Below are 15861 nucleotides of genomic sequence, written 5' to 3'. Positions count from 1 at the left end.
AAAGCCCCAAGTTCAATCCACAGAACTGAGGAAAAAAATCTCTATTCACTGTTGAAATACTGTTATAACATTAAAAATAAAATGCTCACTACCAACCTCAAACCATCCTTAATGTAGCTAACATGTGTTTTTATTTTGATTAACACTTCCTTCTAACCCTTGATGCTTGTATTTCCAAATGATTGTGATCATGACCTATATAGACATCATAGTTGATCTAGTCCTTTCCAGTTGGCTTTTATATATATTGCTAGATTTTTATTTTTATTATTCATAGTGGTTATGTTGTCAGAGTAGTACCTTTCACAGGATACACACACACACACACACACACACACACACACACACACTTATTTATTTTAGAAATACTTTTTGTTCCTGCTTGTGGTTAAATTCTTCCATATTCAAATGCAATTGCACATGTGTCTCTTCAGAGCCAGGCCTGGGCTGCCCTTCCCTGCCTATTGCCCTCGCCTACCGCCTCCTCTGCTCTCTGACATTATACAAGTGCAGCTTTCTTTCTGAGCTTAAAAACCGGGAAAGATGAGGAACGAAGCTGAAGAAAAGTGTCAGAGGGAAAATGAACAAGACACTTTCAAGGTGATTTCCCGTGTCTTTTCTCAGCTCTCCCCCCAAAGCATTTAATAATAAATGAAAAAAAATTTAGCAAACTAAAATATTCTCTGCTCATCTAATAAGGATGTGAGAGAGGTTTGTGCTTTTTATTGCATTTCTGAACAAGTGAGAGTAAAAGCAAGACCGTTAGTGTCATTACATTAATGCTGTGGATATTTTCAGTGTATGTGCACAAAAATTCCTTCAGTTTATCAGATGAATCCTATGGAGTGCAAGTAAAAGATGGCTATTTATATTTTATTCTCTTATTTTTCTAGTGAGAAGCTGGATGGAAAAACTCAAAGACAAGGTAAGAAAAGTCTGTTCCTCCTCTGGAGTTATCTTGCAGGGCATACACCGTTGGGAAACAGATGTTCGAAGTAGCTGAACTTGTTATTCGGACGCCGCTGCTCTGTGCAGACGTATAGGCTCCTTCCAGGTTCTCAGGACGAAAGAGTTCCCTTTAACTTTCTTCCTGCAGAACACAGGAGCCACCGTATTCTTTGGGGCACCATTGATGCTTACAAAGGTACAAGAATTTACCTCAGTTGGTGTGCTCCACTGTATAATAATCTTACGATTATTCTTTTAGGGAATTTCACAGTGCTGTCCAGTTCTGCCTGGCATTTCTTGTGCCGGGGGAGGTAAGGAAGTAGGTATGCAGTTTATCACGGGACTGTTGCCCACCAAGTGTTAATGAGCTGGCCTGTTTGGATGGCTGGCTGTGGAAAAATATTTTTCTCTGTTGTACTAATTCTGCCTACATAGTGATTGATAATATGAACTCCCTCCCAGGCTCATATTTTCATTTTCTTTTGATTTTAAACCCTTTGCAGGTTTTCATTTTTGGTTAGTTCATAATTTTAAACTGGAATTATTCATCAAAATACTGATAGAGTTTGGAATTCCTTGGTGCAGCCTATGTCAGACTCCATTAGCATAACCCAGCTCAGATTTAACTGGGGTTTCACTTAAGTTGAAATGTTTTTAATGGTCAGATATTGAGTTACCTCCAGTTTTCCAGTCTCAATATATTTTCATTTATGGTATTCCATATATTTTTTATTATGTGGAGTTGATTTTTTCCATATTTGAATTATTTGTATTTAGTTATGGTATAGTGGTAAAGAATAAAAGGGAACATTCAGTTGCAGTTAAAATTATATAACTTTATTTTCACTTATTTTTCTGCTTCTCACTAAGATTTAGCATATATAATTTTTGAGGATGAGACTATTTGTGTTCATATACATTAAAAATGGTGTTGACACAAAGGCTGTCGAAGCGAGTAGAGAGAGCTTGGCATTTGTGATGGATCCAACTGCACAGAGGAGGCATGATCAGATAAACTGAGAAACACGTGGGTGAAGAAAACTTACAAATTTAGAATTGGATGAACTTACATGGGTAGTCCTTGTTATTGGTTAGGGGAAAGCAAGATAATTTAGAACCCAAAAGTTTCTATAGAAAAATATTCTTCTGAGTTATCAAAAAGGACAAAAAGCAGATTTAAGAAATAAATTTTGGCATATAACTGCTTTGACATTTGCTGCTACAGACTTTATCACCGCAAATTCTCATTATTCTCTTTAAAACTCCGTGCAGCTTTAGGAAAGTTTAGATTTTCTGTCCCAAAGAAGCATTCATTCAGAAGCGTGATACCTTGTCACTGTTTCTTTTTATTAAGAGAAATAATTTCATGTGTGACCCCCTAATTTTCTGGTTTGTTTGGAGGTTTCTCCAATTCTTTTTGCAATTTCTTTGGGAATATATACATTAGTATGTCTTAATGAAAAAAAAAAATTGCTGGAAGAATTAAACTGAGCTTCCGAAGTGGTCATCTTATTTGGGTCTGTCTCTTGTGATTCCTTCTTGGAGTAACTCACTCTAATCTCATGTTGCTCCTCCATTCATGCTTGAAATAGTATATGCTCATGCCGACGTGTCTGTTTCAGACAGAACATGTATCTTTCTCTCCATTCTTTGCCCACACCCTTCGTACCTGTTCTCTGTAAGAATCTTGTTAGGCATCATCTTTGGAAACTATCTGAGAGTGTAACAGTTGTCTCTTTGATGAAAGCCACAGAACCCCTTAGAAATGTAAACCAAACTACGTATTAAACTGGCCTCTTCAGCCAAGGCAGCACTTTCAGTTTAGCTTCACTCATTGTTCCAGGACGATGGTGCCTCAGCTCATGAACTTAATTCTTCTCACGGTTATGATCACAGCAACCAGAATAGTGGGATGAATTCTGCACCAAGAATCATGGAAAATACTAAGTTCGTGAACCGAGGCACCACTGTGTTGGGTTTCTATGAATTACCCAGGCTCTAGAAAGTTCTCAGTTATTCCTTTGTTATTGTTGAGTTTTTCTATACTAGTTGGGGTTAAGATTAGCTCTGAAGGATAGACAACCTCTCGTGACAGTGGCTTAGGCTGCTGCTTCTCATTGACTAAGTGAAGGACTGAAGGTGAATGGCATAGTGATGGGGGCTCAGACTGCTTCTCTTCGGTGCTGCAGTGCTTACAACTTCATTCACAAGGTCATATCATGGTCCTGGATGGCAGCTGTGACTAAACTATGTCCACATTCTAGCTGGAAGTAAAGAGGACGAAGGGCAGGCTAACAGTGCTCCTCCTTTCTCAAAAGTACGCCTGTGATCCCAGCACTCTGGGAGGCTGAGGCAGGAGGATCACAAGTTGGAGCCCAGCTTGGGCAGTTTAGTGACTTAATGAGGTCCTATCTTAATTTATATTTTGAAATAAAAGAAGGGCTGGAGATGTAGCTCAGTGCAAAGGCTCCATGTGCAATTTCTAGTACCTTACATACAACAAATAAAACAACAAATAAGAAGTCCAGATTAAGGCCCCTGTCAGTCTTAAAGGGGGTGAGGAGGAGAATAAAGGCTCTGCTTCCCTCTTAAAGACTGTGTCCTTGCATTCGCAGGTACCACTAACATATCACCTTCTTGCTAAAATTTACTGCCTGGCCACGCTGAGATTCATGGGAAACAAGGAGCAGTGATCTCTTTTATGTACTCAGCCCAGCACTGGAAGCCGCAGAGTAAACAAAATGGATACTGAAGGAGAGTGACCTTCAATAACCCTAACCCTCCCAGTTAAAAACCCAGTTTGGGGAGGCTTTTATGAGGCTTTTTATTAGACCCCAACTTGGCGAGCCGGAGGCACAGTTTTCCAGTATTGAAACTGCCTCTCAAAATGGAAGATATGACAGTTTAAATTGTGTGCCAAAGACCCGCCCTGCCTGTTGTCCTGTCACCCGATGTGTCCTGTTCCTTCTAGCTTTGGGAAGGCATCCAGCAAACAAATGCTGCAGATTCTACTTCCCAGTGTGCACCAGCCTGGCAGCACCGAGCTTGTTAGGGTGTGGATTCTCAGTGCCCACCCAGGCCACCTGGGCTGGGATCTGAGTTGGAGCAGTTCTGGCAGCAGTGCTGACGCATGCAGTGGCTGGTCAAGTTGATCTTGCGGGAGGCTGAATATCATCCGCTGAGCGTGCACTTCTGAAGAACTCCATCAACCGGCTTTAGCATCGGTCATGAGCCATGTTTTCATATGCACACTGGTATTTCCATGCACTGGGAATGCTATTTAGAAATCCATATTTCTAGTGAGGGCATCAAGATTTTTTTATTGTCCAGTGTTTTCCTACATGGAAAATTACAGTTTTTATAAGCCTTAAGCAGAGCTGGAAGAATTTTAGAAAAAGTTGGGGCCTCTGCAAAGCATATTAATGTGTTGAAAAATGACTGGGCTTTGTTCCTCAGGGGAAAAATACTTAGTATGCTGATGAAAAATGCCATTGTTCCCAAATTAGTGGGAAAATTTCCATGTTTTGCCCTCACTTAAGACTTGGTAAGGCAGCGCGAGGGGGAGGGAGCCAGGCCATGCACAAGAAGAGGAGGCCATCTTTTTGTAAGGTCTCGTCTCTCCCTCTGTTCACCTCTAGAACGGTTGGGAAGACGCCTCAGTATGCAGACATCAGCCCTTTTGGACAATTTTATGATCTCTGTTTTTGGCTCATTCTAAAAGATACTGGAAATAGTTTGAACTACGTTAGAAATTTAAGGCAAATTACTGTGTGGACTCATTCCCTCCCCCAAGTAATGCTTATCTAAAGTATTTATTTCAGCTGTTAACATTTTAATGTTTATGTATTTTGTCTGGATCGGTTGCTAGGGAGGCAAGCCCATGAAGGGTTCTGAGTTGGTACATCCCCTCCTCCCCGTAGGGGACTTAGGAGCCAGGGTTGGGGATGGTTCTCAGTATAATGGCCTTGCCCCACACCTCGCTGGGTCCCGAGCTACCTTCTCAACCTAGGAACGTTTGGGGCTCAAACTGTTCTTTTAGGATTGAGGTGTCCATAGTGACCCTTGCGGATACGGAAGACATCATATGGATCGGATACCTTCAGGCTCTTTTGGAGGTGCAAATATTGCTGGCAGTGATCTTTGTGCCCCTTTCTGCCACTGCTTTTCTTTGGGTCTGGGGACACTCAGAATCCCCTTCCCAGTCCCAGCTTTGGTCCTGTCCATGGACCTATCCATTCTTAGAAATGAACCTGTCCATTTTATGAGCACTCTTCCTGTCCTTGTCTTTCCTGCCTTTGTGCCAGCACTTAACATCTCCCCTCCTCTATTCTTTCCTCTGCTGGCCCTTTCCTTCTTTGTTGTGTCCAGCTAACGCTCACCTTTACTGTTGTCTTTTTTTTTTTTTTTTGGTTTTTCTCGGGTACCAGGAACCGAACTCACGACCTTGCGCTTGCCAGGCAGGCGCTTTTGCCACTGAGCTAAATCCCCAGCCCCCTACTGTTGTCTTTATTTTCTTACTTTAGTGGAGAGAGAGAGGGAGACCGCACTGTTGAGGCCCTTTTACCCGCCAAGGAACCCAGTGTTCCAGAAGCCGAGTCAGCCCCCTCTGCAGCCATTTCCAACTTAGAGCATTTTAATTGTCCTGGCCTTCTCAAAAGCTCCCTTCATCCATCTTTAATACAAATTATATTCCTGGCATCAAAAACTAATGTTGACAAATGTGTATACGCAAGTGGCCGAGGGGCTACTAGATCGTGCTGATTTATTTCAGTACTTACTGCTAAGTATTTGAAATATCCCCCCAGATCATCACACCTCTCTCCCTGTTATGTTCTTGTAAGAACAGTAACTTCATTCGCGATTCCATTAGATTTTATAATAAAGAAAACCTGCTGCTCCTTGGCAGAAGCGAGGGCCCCAGGGTGATGGTCTGTCAGCATGCTGATGAGTGTTTTCTTGTCTGTGCAGGCTGGCTACATGTCTGGGATGCTGGTGCCTGTAGGAGTGGGGATAGCTGGAGCCTTGTTCATCTTGGGAGCGCTCTACAGCATTAAGATTATGAATCGCCGAAGGAGAAATGGCTTCAAAAGGCATAAAAGAAAGGTATGAATCAACAAGAGCAAAACCTAATTGGTTTCATAACACTCTTTGCTTATCTGATTTGCTTAATAAGGCCCATGGGGTTTAATGGTGCGCGAATAGTGCATACTGATGCACCCAGTGCTTTGGATAGCGCTGCAGCCCTGTTTTGGGTCTTTTACTGCGTCCTTCCTTGTGGGCCTGTTCCTCAGCTCAGTTCTTCGGTAGAAGTTGTTTAATGCTTTTCTGTTTTCTTTTTCTAGCAGAGAGAATTCAACAGCATGCAAGATCGAGTAATGCTCTTAGCTGACAGCTCTGAAGATGAATTTTGAATTGGACTCTGGTTTCATTGGGATATTCAATGATGTTATTTTATTTTTATTTTGGGGCAAAACAGCAACAACAACAACATCATGCCACATTGTGCTATGAGGCCGTCAGTCCTAGTATCTGCTGGATAGTAGACTTTTCTTGTTCTGAGCAGAAAAGGCATGCTGTAAACTAAATGTAACACACAGTGTTCGGTTATGCTGTAGTGAATTTCCCATCATCATGGGCTGCGATTTATAAACACACAGCACACGTGTTGTTCAGTAAAAGTAGCAGGATTAGGTAGAGTAAATTTTTCCATGGTTTGGATTACCTGAATTAAGTATAATGGTTGTTGCCACCGAGGCATGATTGACTTTGAAATAGAAATCTTAATGAAGAGTAACTGCTCATAATCACACCCTTTGTACTTGAAACTGTAGGCTTGTGGGCTGTGGTACGTCTTGCATTTGCATTAAAATTAGCATCTACTTGGAATGAAATCTTTTTTTGTCAAGATCTCTCAGCACATTAGAATTGTTACCTGTAGGTTTGTATATATCTCACTGTATGCTTCAGTCTCTTACTTTTATTATTTTCACCTTCTGTTATATTCTCAGTCTTGGCAAGAAGAAAAGTGCACCAGAAACTGTATGTTAAATTGACTCTTCACTGTATGTTCCATTGACATGCTTGCTTTCTTAAATAGTATGCTTATGTCCGTCAGGTCTGTCAACAGAGTCTTCCATGTTTATCACAAAGACGTCTTCTTTCTGTGGACCGTCTGACCTTGGCAAGAAGAAATGACGAAGAAATGAAGAGCACGAGGGTGGGCAAAGGTCTGCCGTTTGGCTCTCTGCTTAAGTGACCACTATGCGAGTGATTCAGAATGTTGCTTTTCCACGTCTGTGGTCTTTCTCCATGGGGGGAGTAAGCCAGCATCGGTCCTTTTTGGGACTGATTAGGAAAAAACACATTCTATGGTAGAAGCAGGCTGTGGCCAGAAGCAAAGTGCATAGTGCAGCTCATAGAAAACCAGCCTCTCTCAAGGCACCCAGCCTTGGGGTGGGACTGTGCTTGATCCCAGTATGTGATTCCCTGCCTGGTACCAGGTAGGGTATTTGGGTATCCTATTTGAATCTGGGCATTTGGGACGTATATTTAGCTGAGTTTTAGGATACAGGCTGGGCTCATTTCCACGGACAGATAAATGTTCTGGAGATGACTATTACTGTGGAAAATTCATGGTGTTCATCATTGGCTGTGCTGCCGGGTCGCACAGAGCTTCCTCAGAGCCACGGGGTGAGGCAGGACCTGTGTTTCTGGAGACAGGAAATGGTTATCTGAAGTTACACCCAGGGAGAAACTCAAAACCATGCACCCTGACTTCAGTTCAGTGCTTTTTCCATGTGTCTGGAGGAAGCAGTGACATTTTAGAGTCCTTTAAAATCAGAGTTCTAAAGAAGTAGCTGCTTCATGAAGGAGCATTTGATAGGAGCTTCTGTCTTTGTTAAATGATGAACGATGCCCCACAAATTGCTCTCTTACACATAAACTTAAGTATCACTTGTAGGGAACCAATCAAGAAAACCTCCTAGAACCTATTAGGTGGCTAGATCACAAGAATGTATTCATTGAGTAATTTTAACTCTTTTTGCCTGGAGAGGCATGCAAGTGTGTGAAATTGATAGAGAAATGAACAGTTCTGTATGGGCAAAGTGACTGGTTAATAAACTCAAGGTTGGATTTTAAACATGGAATTCAGGGATGGACACTGAGAAGTGATGTGTAATTTTGTGAGTAGAGACACCCTCATATTACAGAGGGGATGCTTTCATTGCCTAAGAGCTGCCCTTTACTATAAGTGCTCCTCAGGTTAGGAGGAAGTAAGAGCGAGGTGCCATTACTGTGTGCATTCTTGACAATCTTGTGTAGAGAATATGATAAGTGCACTAATGCAGCATAGCGGGAGGGATGCTGATGGCCCTGGTGCCTGGGGCAGCCTCCTGCAGCCTTCACTAGATCAGGGTTAGTAGCTGCCCTCTGCACACTACAGTATGATAAAGTTGTGAATCACAGCACATTTTCATTTCTCCAGAGGGTTATGGGCGCGGCATGCATGTGGATATAGGCTTGAGCAGAAATGTCTCTTTATCCTTCTGGGGGACACATGGCTATTTAAAGGGAAAGGGCATACTTAGATCAGAGTAAATTTCTGTACAAACCCACTTAAACATCTGGGTAAAGAAAATTTGTACTGTGCACATAAATAGACCATCATTCAATGTTAGAAAATCTTGTCATTGTGACCATAGGTGGGAAGATAGAGGACAGTATGCTGAGGGAGCTAATCACACAAAGACGAATGCTGCAGGATTCCAGTCAGCTGAGGTATACAATCAAATAGACTTACAGAAACAGGTAAAACGCAGGGTGCCAGGAACTGGTGTGTGTGTGTAGGGAGGGGAGGAAGTGGGAAGGAATCGGTCCATAAAGTCACAATTTTGCAGAATGAATTCTGGAAGTCTTCTGTATAACATAGCACCTCTAGTTAACAGTGTTGTGTTGTGAGGTTAAAAAGTTAAGAGGCCAGATCTCGTGTTGTGTTCTTAACATAAAGAAAGAAAGAAACAATGAAAGAAGAGAAAAAAAAAAAACAAGGAGAGAGAGATGAAGTAGAGCCAGGACCTCGGGGAAGAGAACCTGCTACTCAGTGCATCTGCCACCCTGGAGAAAGGGAAACGAATGGAGGAGGAAGCTGCTGCAGAGCGGGAGGCTGGGATGGAGAGAGAAGGTTTCTTCCACGCCCTGATGTCCTTTTCTGTAATCAGAAGACAGTGTTTTCCTTTTAGGTCTTTTTGAGTTTTTCTCTTCTGTGAGCTGCTGCTTTCAGAAGCTGCTGGCTTAATTTATGTGCAGCATTTGGAGTTAATTAGGATCCCAAGGTAGCAGATTCCCTTAGCAATGCCATAGCCTTGGCTGAAGTCCATCCACTGTCTTGCTGCAGTTTTCCAGAAATGCTTTCTTCAAATACCTGCACCTCTTATCTTGCTCAAAAACATTGTGAGGCAATGTTTAAGGCAGAGTTTCAGAATATATTTCAAGTAGTTGTTGTATGGTCAGTCAAAGCTGGCTCTTCATTTCCTAATTTTATTTTATGAACTTTTGGTGGTGCTGGGGGTGGAACCTAAGATCTCACGCATGCTAGCAAGTACTCAGTCACAGAGCTATACCCTCAGCTTTCACTTCATTATCTTTTTAAAGCTAAAACTTAAAAGTCAAAATATTATGAATGTGAAAGTTATACGGAGCAGTGTAAAGCTTTCTAAATGCCTCGAGCTGGCCTCTCTCTGTGCCTGCGCATGTTTCCTTCCCTTGCAAGCCCAGATGAAACACCGTGTTTGGAGCTGCATCCCTAACTCAGGGGAGAGGAATCCAGTCACCCACAGGCATTGTGATTTTTGTGCATATGAATAATCAATGTTCCTTCAAGTTGCCAAAAAGCAGCATGTGAAAAAAGATATATTATTGGATGTAAGTTTATAGCCATGTGGCCTTTGAAAAGACAGGCTTCGTTATGATTGCAGAGAAATCTGAAAAGATAGGATTACTACTGAGGAAAATAAGCTTCCTTTTTAGGTTATGTGAAGGCATGGTAATAAGGAAAGAAATATGGGTAGAGGAAGATGAGAAAAATGGTAATACAAGGCATAAGTAAAAACGGCACAAGAGCTTAGAACAGTGATGGTGCGTCTTTTAGAGATTTCAGTGATGCTAAGCAGCCCGATGCTGCGTGCGTACCATAGGTCCGCCATGCTGCCTTAGAATGTGCTACAGGAGGGCAAGCTCTGAATGGATCATTACTGAGAAAAGTTATAAAGATAAAGAGGAGAACGCCATGTGCAAGATCATTAGTGAGTGAATGTGCCATAAAGCTACAAAAATCTATTTTGCTTCCATCTTTTCCACCAAAGAAAATTACCCTGCAATAGGTGGAATGAATACACGTAGTTGGGAAGGAATTGAAGCCCAGGATGAATGAGGAGATGAAAGGTGCTTGGTTACTTTAAATGAGCTGAAGGGAAGTTAAATATCTTCCTTAATTACACAGACTTCAAATGACTGAATATAAACTTCTAGGAACAGGAAATAATTTGAAAACAAAGTAATGGAATTGACTCAATGGAAGCCTCATATTTGCACATTTAGTGCCCCCGTAAGACACACACCTCCTTTTTGGGGATACCTGTTAGGTTTATAAGCTGGAGATGGACTAAGATGTCACATCTGATTATGTTAACTCTGGTAATTATAAGCCTTGGCAATCAACATCACTGGAAACATAATTCTATTGCTTAATTTCTATATGCAGAGAAAAAGTCAGCATTTATTTTGTAAGCCACTGTGATATAAATACATTGGGAATATCCTGTTTGTAGTAACGAGTATGTTTAACTCCCTATTAATTAACCAGAATTTCTATTATGTGCATATAAGGTAAAGAGAAACACAAAGGGAAAGAAGGAAATAAGGAAGGGAGGGGGAGAGAAATTTCTTCTAGGAAATAGCAACAAAAAAGTACAAAGAAACAGGTCATCCTCATTTCATTTTTTATGTAAGAGATAAAGAAGGAAAAATCCAGAATGGTCTTGTAATTGAACTAATAAAATTCCAAAGACATGGGACTAAAGGTATATAGCTCAATGGTAGAGTGCTTGCCTAGCATGTATTAGGTCTGAGCACCACCAAAAAAAAAAAATCAAAACACCACCATCACCACTCAGAAGTCTGTGCCAGGGGAATTTGAGGATGGGTGGAGATTCTGTCTTTGATAAACGTCAAGCCCTTGAACATATTGCTTCTTTCTGAGTCAGTGTTAATTGAATACCTTTGATGTGTTGGGCAGTGTGTTAAGTGTTAGGGGACCAAGGATAACAAGATACAGTCCATGACCAGAAGGAATTTAGGGACTTATAGGGGAGAGAGTAAATGCACAATTTTATCCCAAGGTTGCTGTGGGATCCATAAAGGGGGCGTCCATTCTTAGGAGAAGACTGGGAATGTGTGTCCAAAGGTCGCATCCAACCTTAAGGCCCCATGGGATGGGTGGGTAGGGGTTAGTGAGGTAAAGGAGACAGTGGGATGTGTGTTCTGGCTTGGAGCCGCAGCAGCAGAGAGATGAGTTAAGCATGGTAGAGTAGTGGTTCTGCTGGGGGAGCGCAGATGGGGTGTTGGGGAGTGTGTGGTGTGAGGCAGACTGACCTGGAGGTCTAGGTCATGCCAAGGAAGTGGGACTTTATTCTGAGGCCAGCTAGAAGTCACACAAGGGGATCATGCTGAGAAGGGCTGTGACCAGCTAGAGGTCGGGGAAGATAGGCTTGGGAAGGTTGGTGTCTGGAGTTGGGTACACCAATCAAGGGTAGGACTGGTACAGCAATGCTGGTGAGAGAGAGAGGACTGTGGTCCCTACCGAGGTGCAGGAGGGAATCATGAGCAGGGAGGGTGGATCCTGGACGTGTTCAGGAGGGGATGATAAAGAGCAGAACTTGGGGATTGGTCAGATGTGGAGATGGGGAAAAGACAGGGGTCAAGGAAGCCAGGGTCACGGTCTGTCTGAGGCCCACAGATATCATGGGATCCAGTCTCCTGCCTTGTGAAGGGACTGACTCTGTCCAGACCTGAGAAAAATAACAATTCTGCCAAGCCTGTATTGGCGGAAGCTTTAACATTTTACAAAGTGTGTATGTGCTTATTCTCTCTTACTTTCAATAGTGTAGGTGCCAAAGAAATAACCGTAATAAAACTTAAGCATCTAGAAAGACCTCCAAGTATTTCCAGTTACTTTGGCTGAGCCCTAGCTTCATGTGACTATCTAGGATCTGATTGGTTTGTAAAGAGTAGGATGAGAACTTCTTATTCCTTGGCATGCGAGCCACGGTGTAGTATATTGTTTTGCTTGAAACAAGGCCCAGAAGCTCCATCTCAAGGCCAGCCCACGGAGGATGAGGTCAGTGTTTGGAGGTGTGGCCTGGAGAATGTCCAGGCCCATGTCCCAGTGCTCTGTGGTGTCTGGGGCTTTTGACAATTGTCATGGACAACCATCAAGTAGCTTATCTTCCTTAGGGTATGAAAGATAAGCCAAATGTTGCATGGTTGCCATACCAACATCAGCATAGGGCTGGATTCTGGAGGGCCTCAGTGATGACGGTGTAGAATTGAAGAAGTGTAGAAAAGCATAAAAAATAAGTATCACCTCAGTTCCACTCCCAGAGATTACCATTGTTAACAGTTTTCAGCTATATTTTTCTAATCTTTTCTGTGTATTCATGATATGTTTTATATGCTTAATTTTACACAAAATCTGGATTATAGTTTACATGCTATTTTGTTACCTCTCTGTTGCTACTATTTCTCATGATTGTCTTAAGAGAAATAAAGGAAAAGCTTGTGAAAATCTTGCCCTTGTATTTGAATGAACAAACTGTGTCTCATCATTAATAAGATTTTTTAAAGCACTTAATGGTCCATGACTGTCCACTTCCCTCAAGATGCCTCCATAGGATATAAATGAAGACACGGTTGAAAGGAGAAATCATAACTGGAACATCCATCGGCAAATGTCGTCTTCTTGTGCCCTGAGGGGTTAGAGGACACTTGCTTGTCTTTGCTTTTGCCCTCAAAGCAAAGATTGTAAGTTTTTATAATGAGACAGTAGGACTGAATGGCGACAAGAGTAGGGAATACTTTGCATTGTGGGAAATACTGGGCAAACAGGTGCAGTACTTCACGATGGTGACCTAAATTAATTAAGCTTGTTCGGTTCAACTCTCCTAAATGTAATTGGTATTTCTGTGGCATTTGTTATTTTCAGTGGACATATTTTCTGCATCTGACTTCACTTGGCTGAAGTTAAGTGGGCAAAGGTTGGCTGTGCTGCCTGATTTCTTCTCTCTGTCCTTGTTATACAGAAGAATCACAGCTTCATGCTCTCGTATTCTCTACACCAGACTCCCTGAGCAAACCTCTCTCCAGGACTTTTAGCTCTGAAAGTTCAGCCAATGAAGATGGACTTAGTAGGATTTATGCCAGATTCAATATTACTATTATTTATTATTGTTATTTTGAGACAGGGTTTTGCTATGTAGCCCAGGTTGGCCTCGAACTTGTGACCTTCCAGCCTTCTGAACAGTTGGGATTACGTGTGAGAGCCATCACACCCGGCTCCTTATATTATTTTAATTGCATGTATTTTCAGAAAAAAATATGTCTTTAAAAACAGTGAAACTCTTTTGGCCAAGACTTTTGTAAGCATCTTGCCTAACACTCAGTTCTCCAAGTCCCTGGCACAATAGGAGATGAGGTGAGATAAATCACATGATACAGACCACTGAACTTTATTCTGAAAATGCTATCTTTGGGTGTCAATTCTTGTTCATAAAATGCTGTTAGATTAAAAATAGCACAGAGCAGGCGTTTGGCAAACAGCTTGACTGAGCTTTTGCAGGGAAGATCATCTCTTTAGGACATATTTTTGTTCTTGCTTAAGACCTAGAGTCTGAAAAATTGCAAATAAAAGAATTAAGGTCATATTTATTTTCTATTATAAATGATGAGAGTATTTTTATTAGTTTGAGGGACTTATTAAATAGCCTAATTGCAATCTATGTACACAAAATGTGAATTTAAAAAGTCTTAGTGAAATTAATTTTTTTTTATTTAGTGATAATATGATCAGAAATGCATACCATGTTCTTGCTGTGGACCTGTCCTGTGCTCAGTATTTAACAGGGCTAAGCACACTTAATTAACTGCCAAAACCCGCCAAGGTAGGTGCTCAAGGTTGGCAATGGCAGAAATCTCACTTGCAGTGAATAATTATCTTGATACGGGGGCCCTAAAAGATCTGTACTAAAGTACAGATCTATGTGGAAGCCTGATGCACATAGAAATCAATGGTATGTGAACACAGGACAGTCTCAACTTTTGAGAGTTGAGTTCTTGGCTCTTTTTCCACGCTATATGAACTGCATAGCATTGGTCTTTAGCCAGGATTTGGATTCAGTTTTTAAGGTCTTTAATTCTTGTTTTAGCTCCATACACTGAACATTGCCCTTTGGACAGATGATTTGTCTATCTCCCAACTACCACCGGGAGAGAAGTCACAGAATATAACAAACTGCGTCGTATTCTGAAATAATTGAATGAGCCTGTGGCCAAATAAACTGGTTCCTTAGGTAGTGTACAATAGAGTATCCAGTTATTCTGAGTAAAGTTTGTAGTTAGCTTTTATCATTCGTTGAAGTAGCAGTTTGCAATTTCTTAATTCAGATTTTTACACAGTGGTCTAAAACAATTTTACAGTTTAAATCTTGCCATTGTTCTTAAAAACAAAAAGAATATTGATGATGTGATATTTATGTAATGTCACAATAATGCCTGTCCTATTGGCAACATTTTAAAAGTTGAGACTGTCCTGTGTTCATATACCATTGATTTCTATGTGCATCAGGCTTCCACATAGAGTTCTGGATGCGTACATCAGTTCCACTGATGTTGTTTAATGGAATTTTTCTATACCAGAGGAAAATTACTATTCAGACTATACTTGGGGAATGTAGCACTTCATTAAATAAGTATAATCAAATAATCTCTGTGTCACAGATCTGTTCTTGGCTTACAACAGCAGAAGGTGGTTTGTTTGCCTTAATGAAGACAAAGTGCATTCTGTCCAGTAGAAAAACTAGGGAAGATTCTGAAGAAGAATAACAACTCTGAAAAACCAATTGTATTGGAAATTTTTTTTGTGTGTGCATCTCAGAGTGATTTTGTGTGTGTGTAAGCAAGAGGGAAGAGAGGGAGGGAGGGATCAGAGATAACAAATAACAATATGCTTATGGTCCAAACTAGGACATAATTGAGAGCAAAGGGAGACAAAGGGATACTGTAGACCAGATGATCCTGGGCACACTGGGAGCTAAGGACCTTCTAGACCAGTGATGGTGAAGCTGATGAGTTTTTGATGACCATAAACAGCCTATTGCACTACGTGTGCCACTGGTTCGCCACCACTGTGCTCAACAGAGCATATCGGGTACCTTGCACTACTACTGATCCTTTTATTCCACTCTGTCGTGGTTACTTTTCTGTCATTGCTGAGACAAAATACCCAACACCCAAAATTAAGGAGGGAAAGGTTTATTTAGCTCACAGTTTGTGGAGGTTTCAGTCCATGCTTGGCTGGCTCCAAGGCAGAGTGGCCCATGGCAGAGGGCAACAGTTCATGGCAGCAGAAGATAGCAAAAGCAAGAGCAAAAGGAGGAAGGGGTGGCAAGCAGCCTCTTTCTCTCCCTTACATTGTATGCAAACTATCCACCCCAGGGTGTGTGTAGCACTCAATCCATAGTTCCAACTTTGGACCACGAATCAATCATAAACACTAGAAGCCTGCCCCATGACTGCATGAGGCTTTGGGGGGACCTCCGGACACAAACCATAACACACTCCCTGTAGCATCTATCAGTTCTA

General features: G+C 41.6%; 1 protein-coding gene across 2 annotated transcripts in view; it reads left to right on the top strand.

Annotated features, from left to right (window-relative positions):
- LOC102029062 (chromosome unknown open reading frame, human C14orf37) overlaps positions 1 to 12794 on the top strand; it is a 118187-nt gene extending 105393 nt beyond the window's left edge. For both annotated transcript variants that reach the window (XM_005399210.1, XM_005399209.1), the window contains 3 exons: positions 894 to 925; positions 5917 to 6051; positions 6291 to 12794. In XM_005399210.1, the coding sequence (XP_005399267.1) occupies positions 894 to 925; positions 5917 to 6051; positions 6291 to 6359 (236 nt within the window). In that variant the 3' untranslated portion in view covers positions 6360 to 12794. The remainder of the gene's footprint in view (positions 1 to 893; positions 926 to 5916; positions 6052 to 6290) is intronic.
- Positions 12795 to 15861: the final 3067 nt, after the last annotated feature.

Source organism: Chinchilla lanigera, unplaced genomic scaffold (assembly GCF_000276665.1).
Source record: "Chinchilla lanigera isolate Chin_1 unplaced genomic scaffold, ChiLan1.0 scaffold00065, whole genome shotgun sequence".
NCBI classification, from domain to species: domain Eukaryota; kingdom Metazoa; phylum Chordata; class Mammalia; order Rodentia; family Chinchillidae; genus Chinchilla; species Chinchilla lanigera.
The sequence above is the reverse complement of the archived record's forward strand: the minus strand, read 5'-3'. Positions and strand labels throughout refer to the sequence as shown.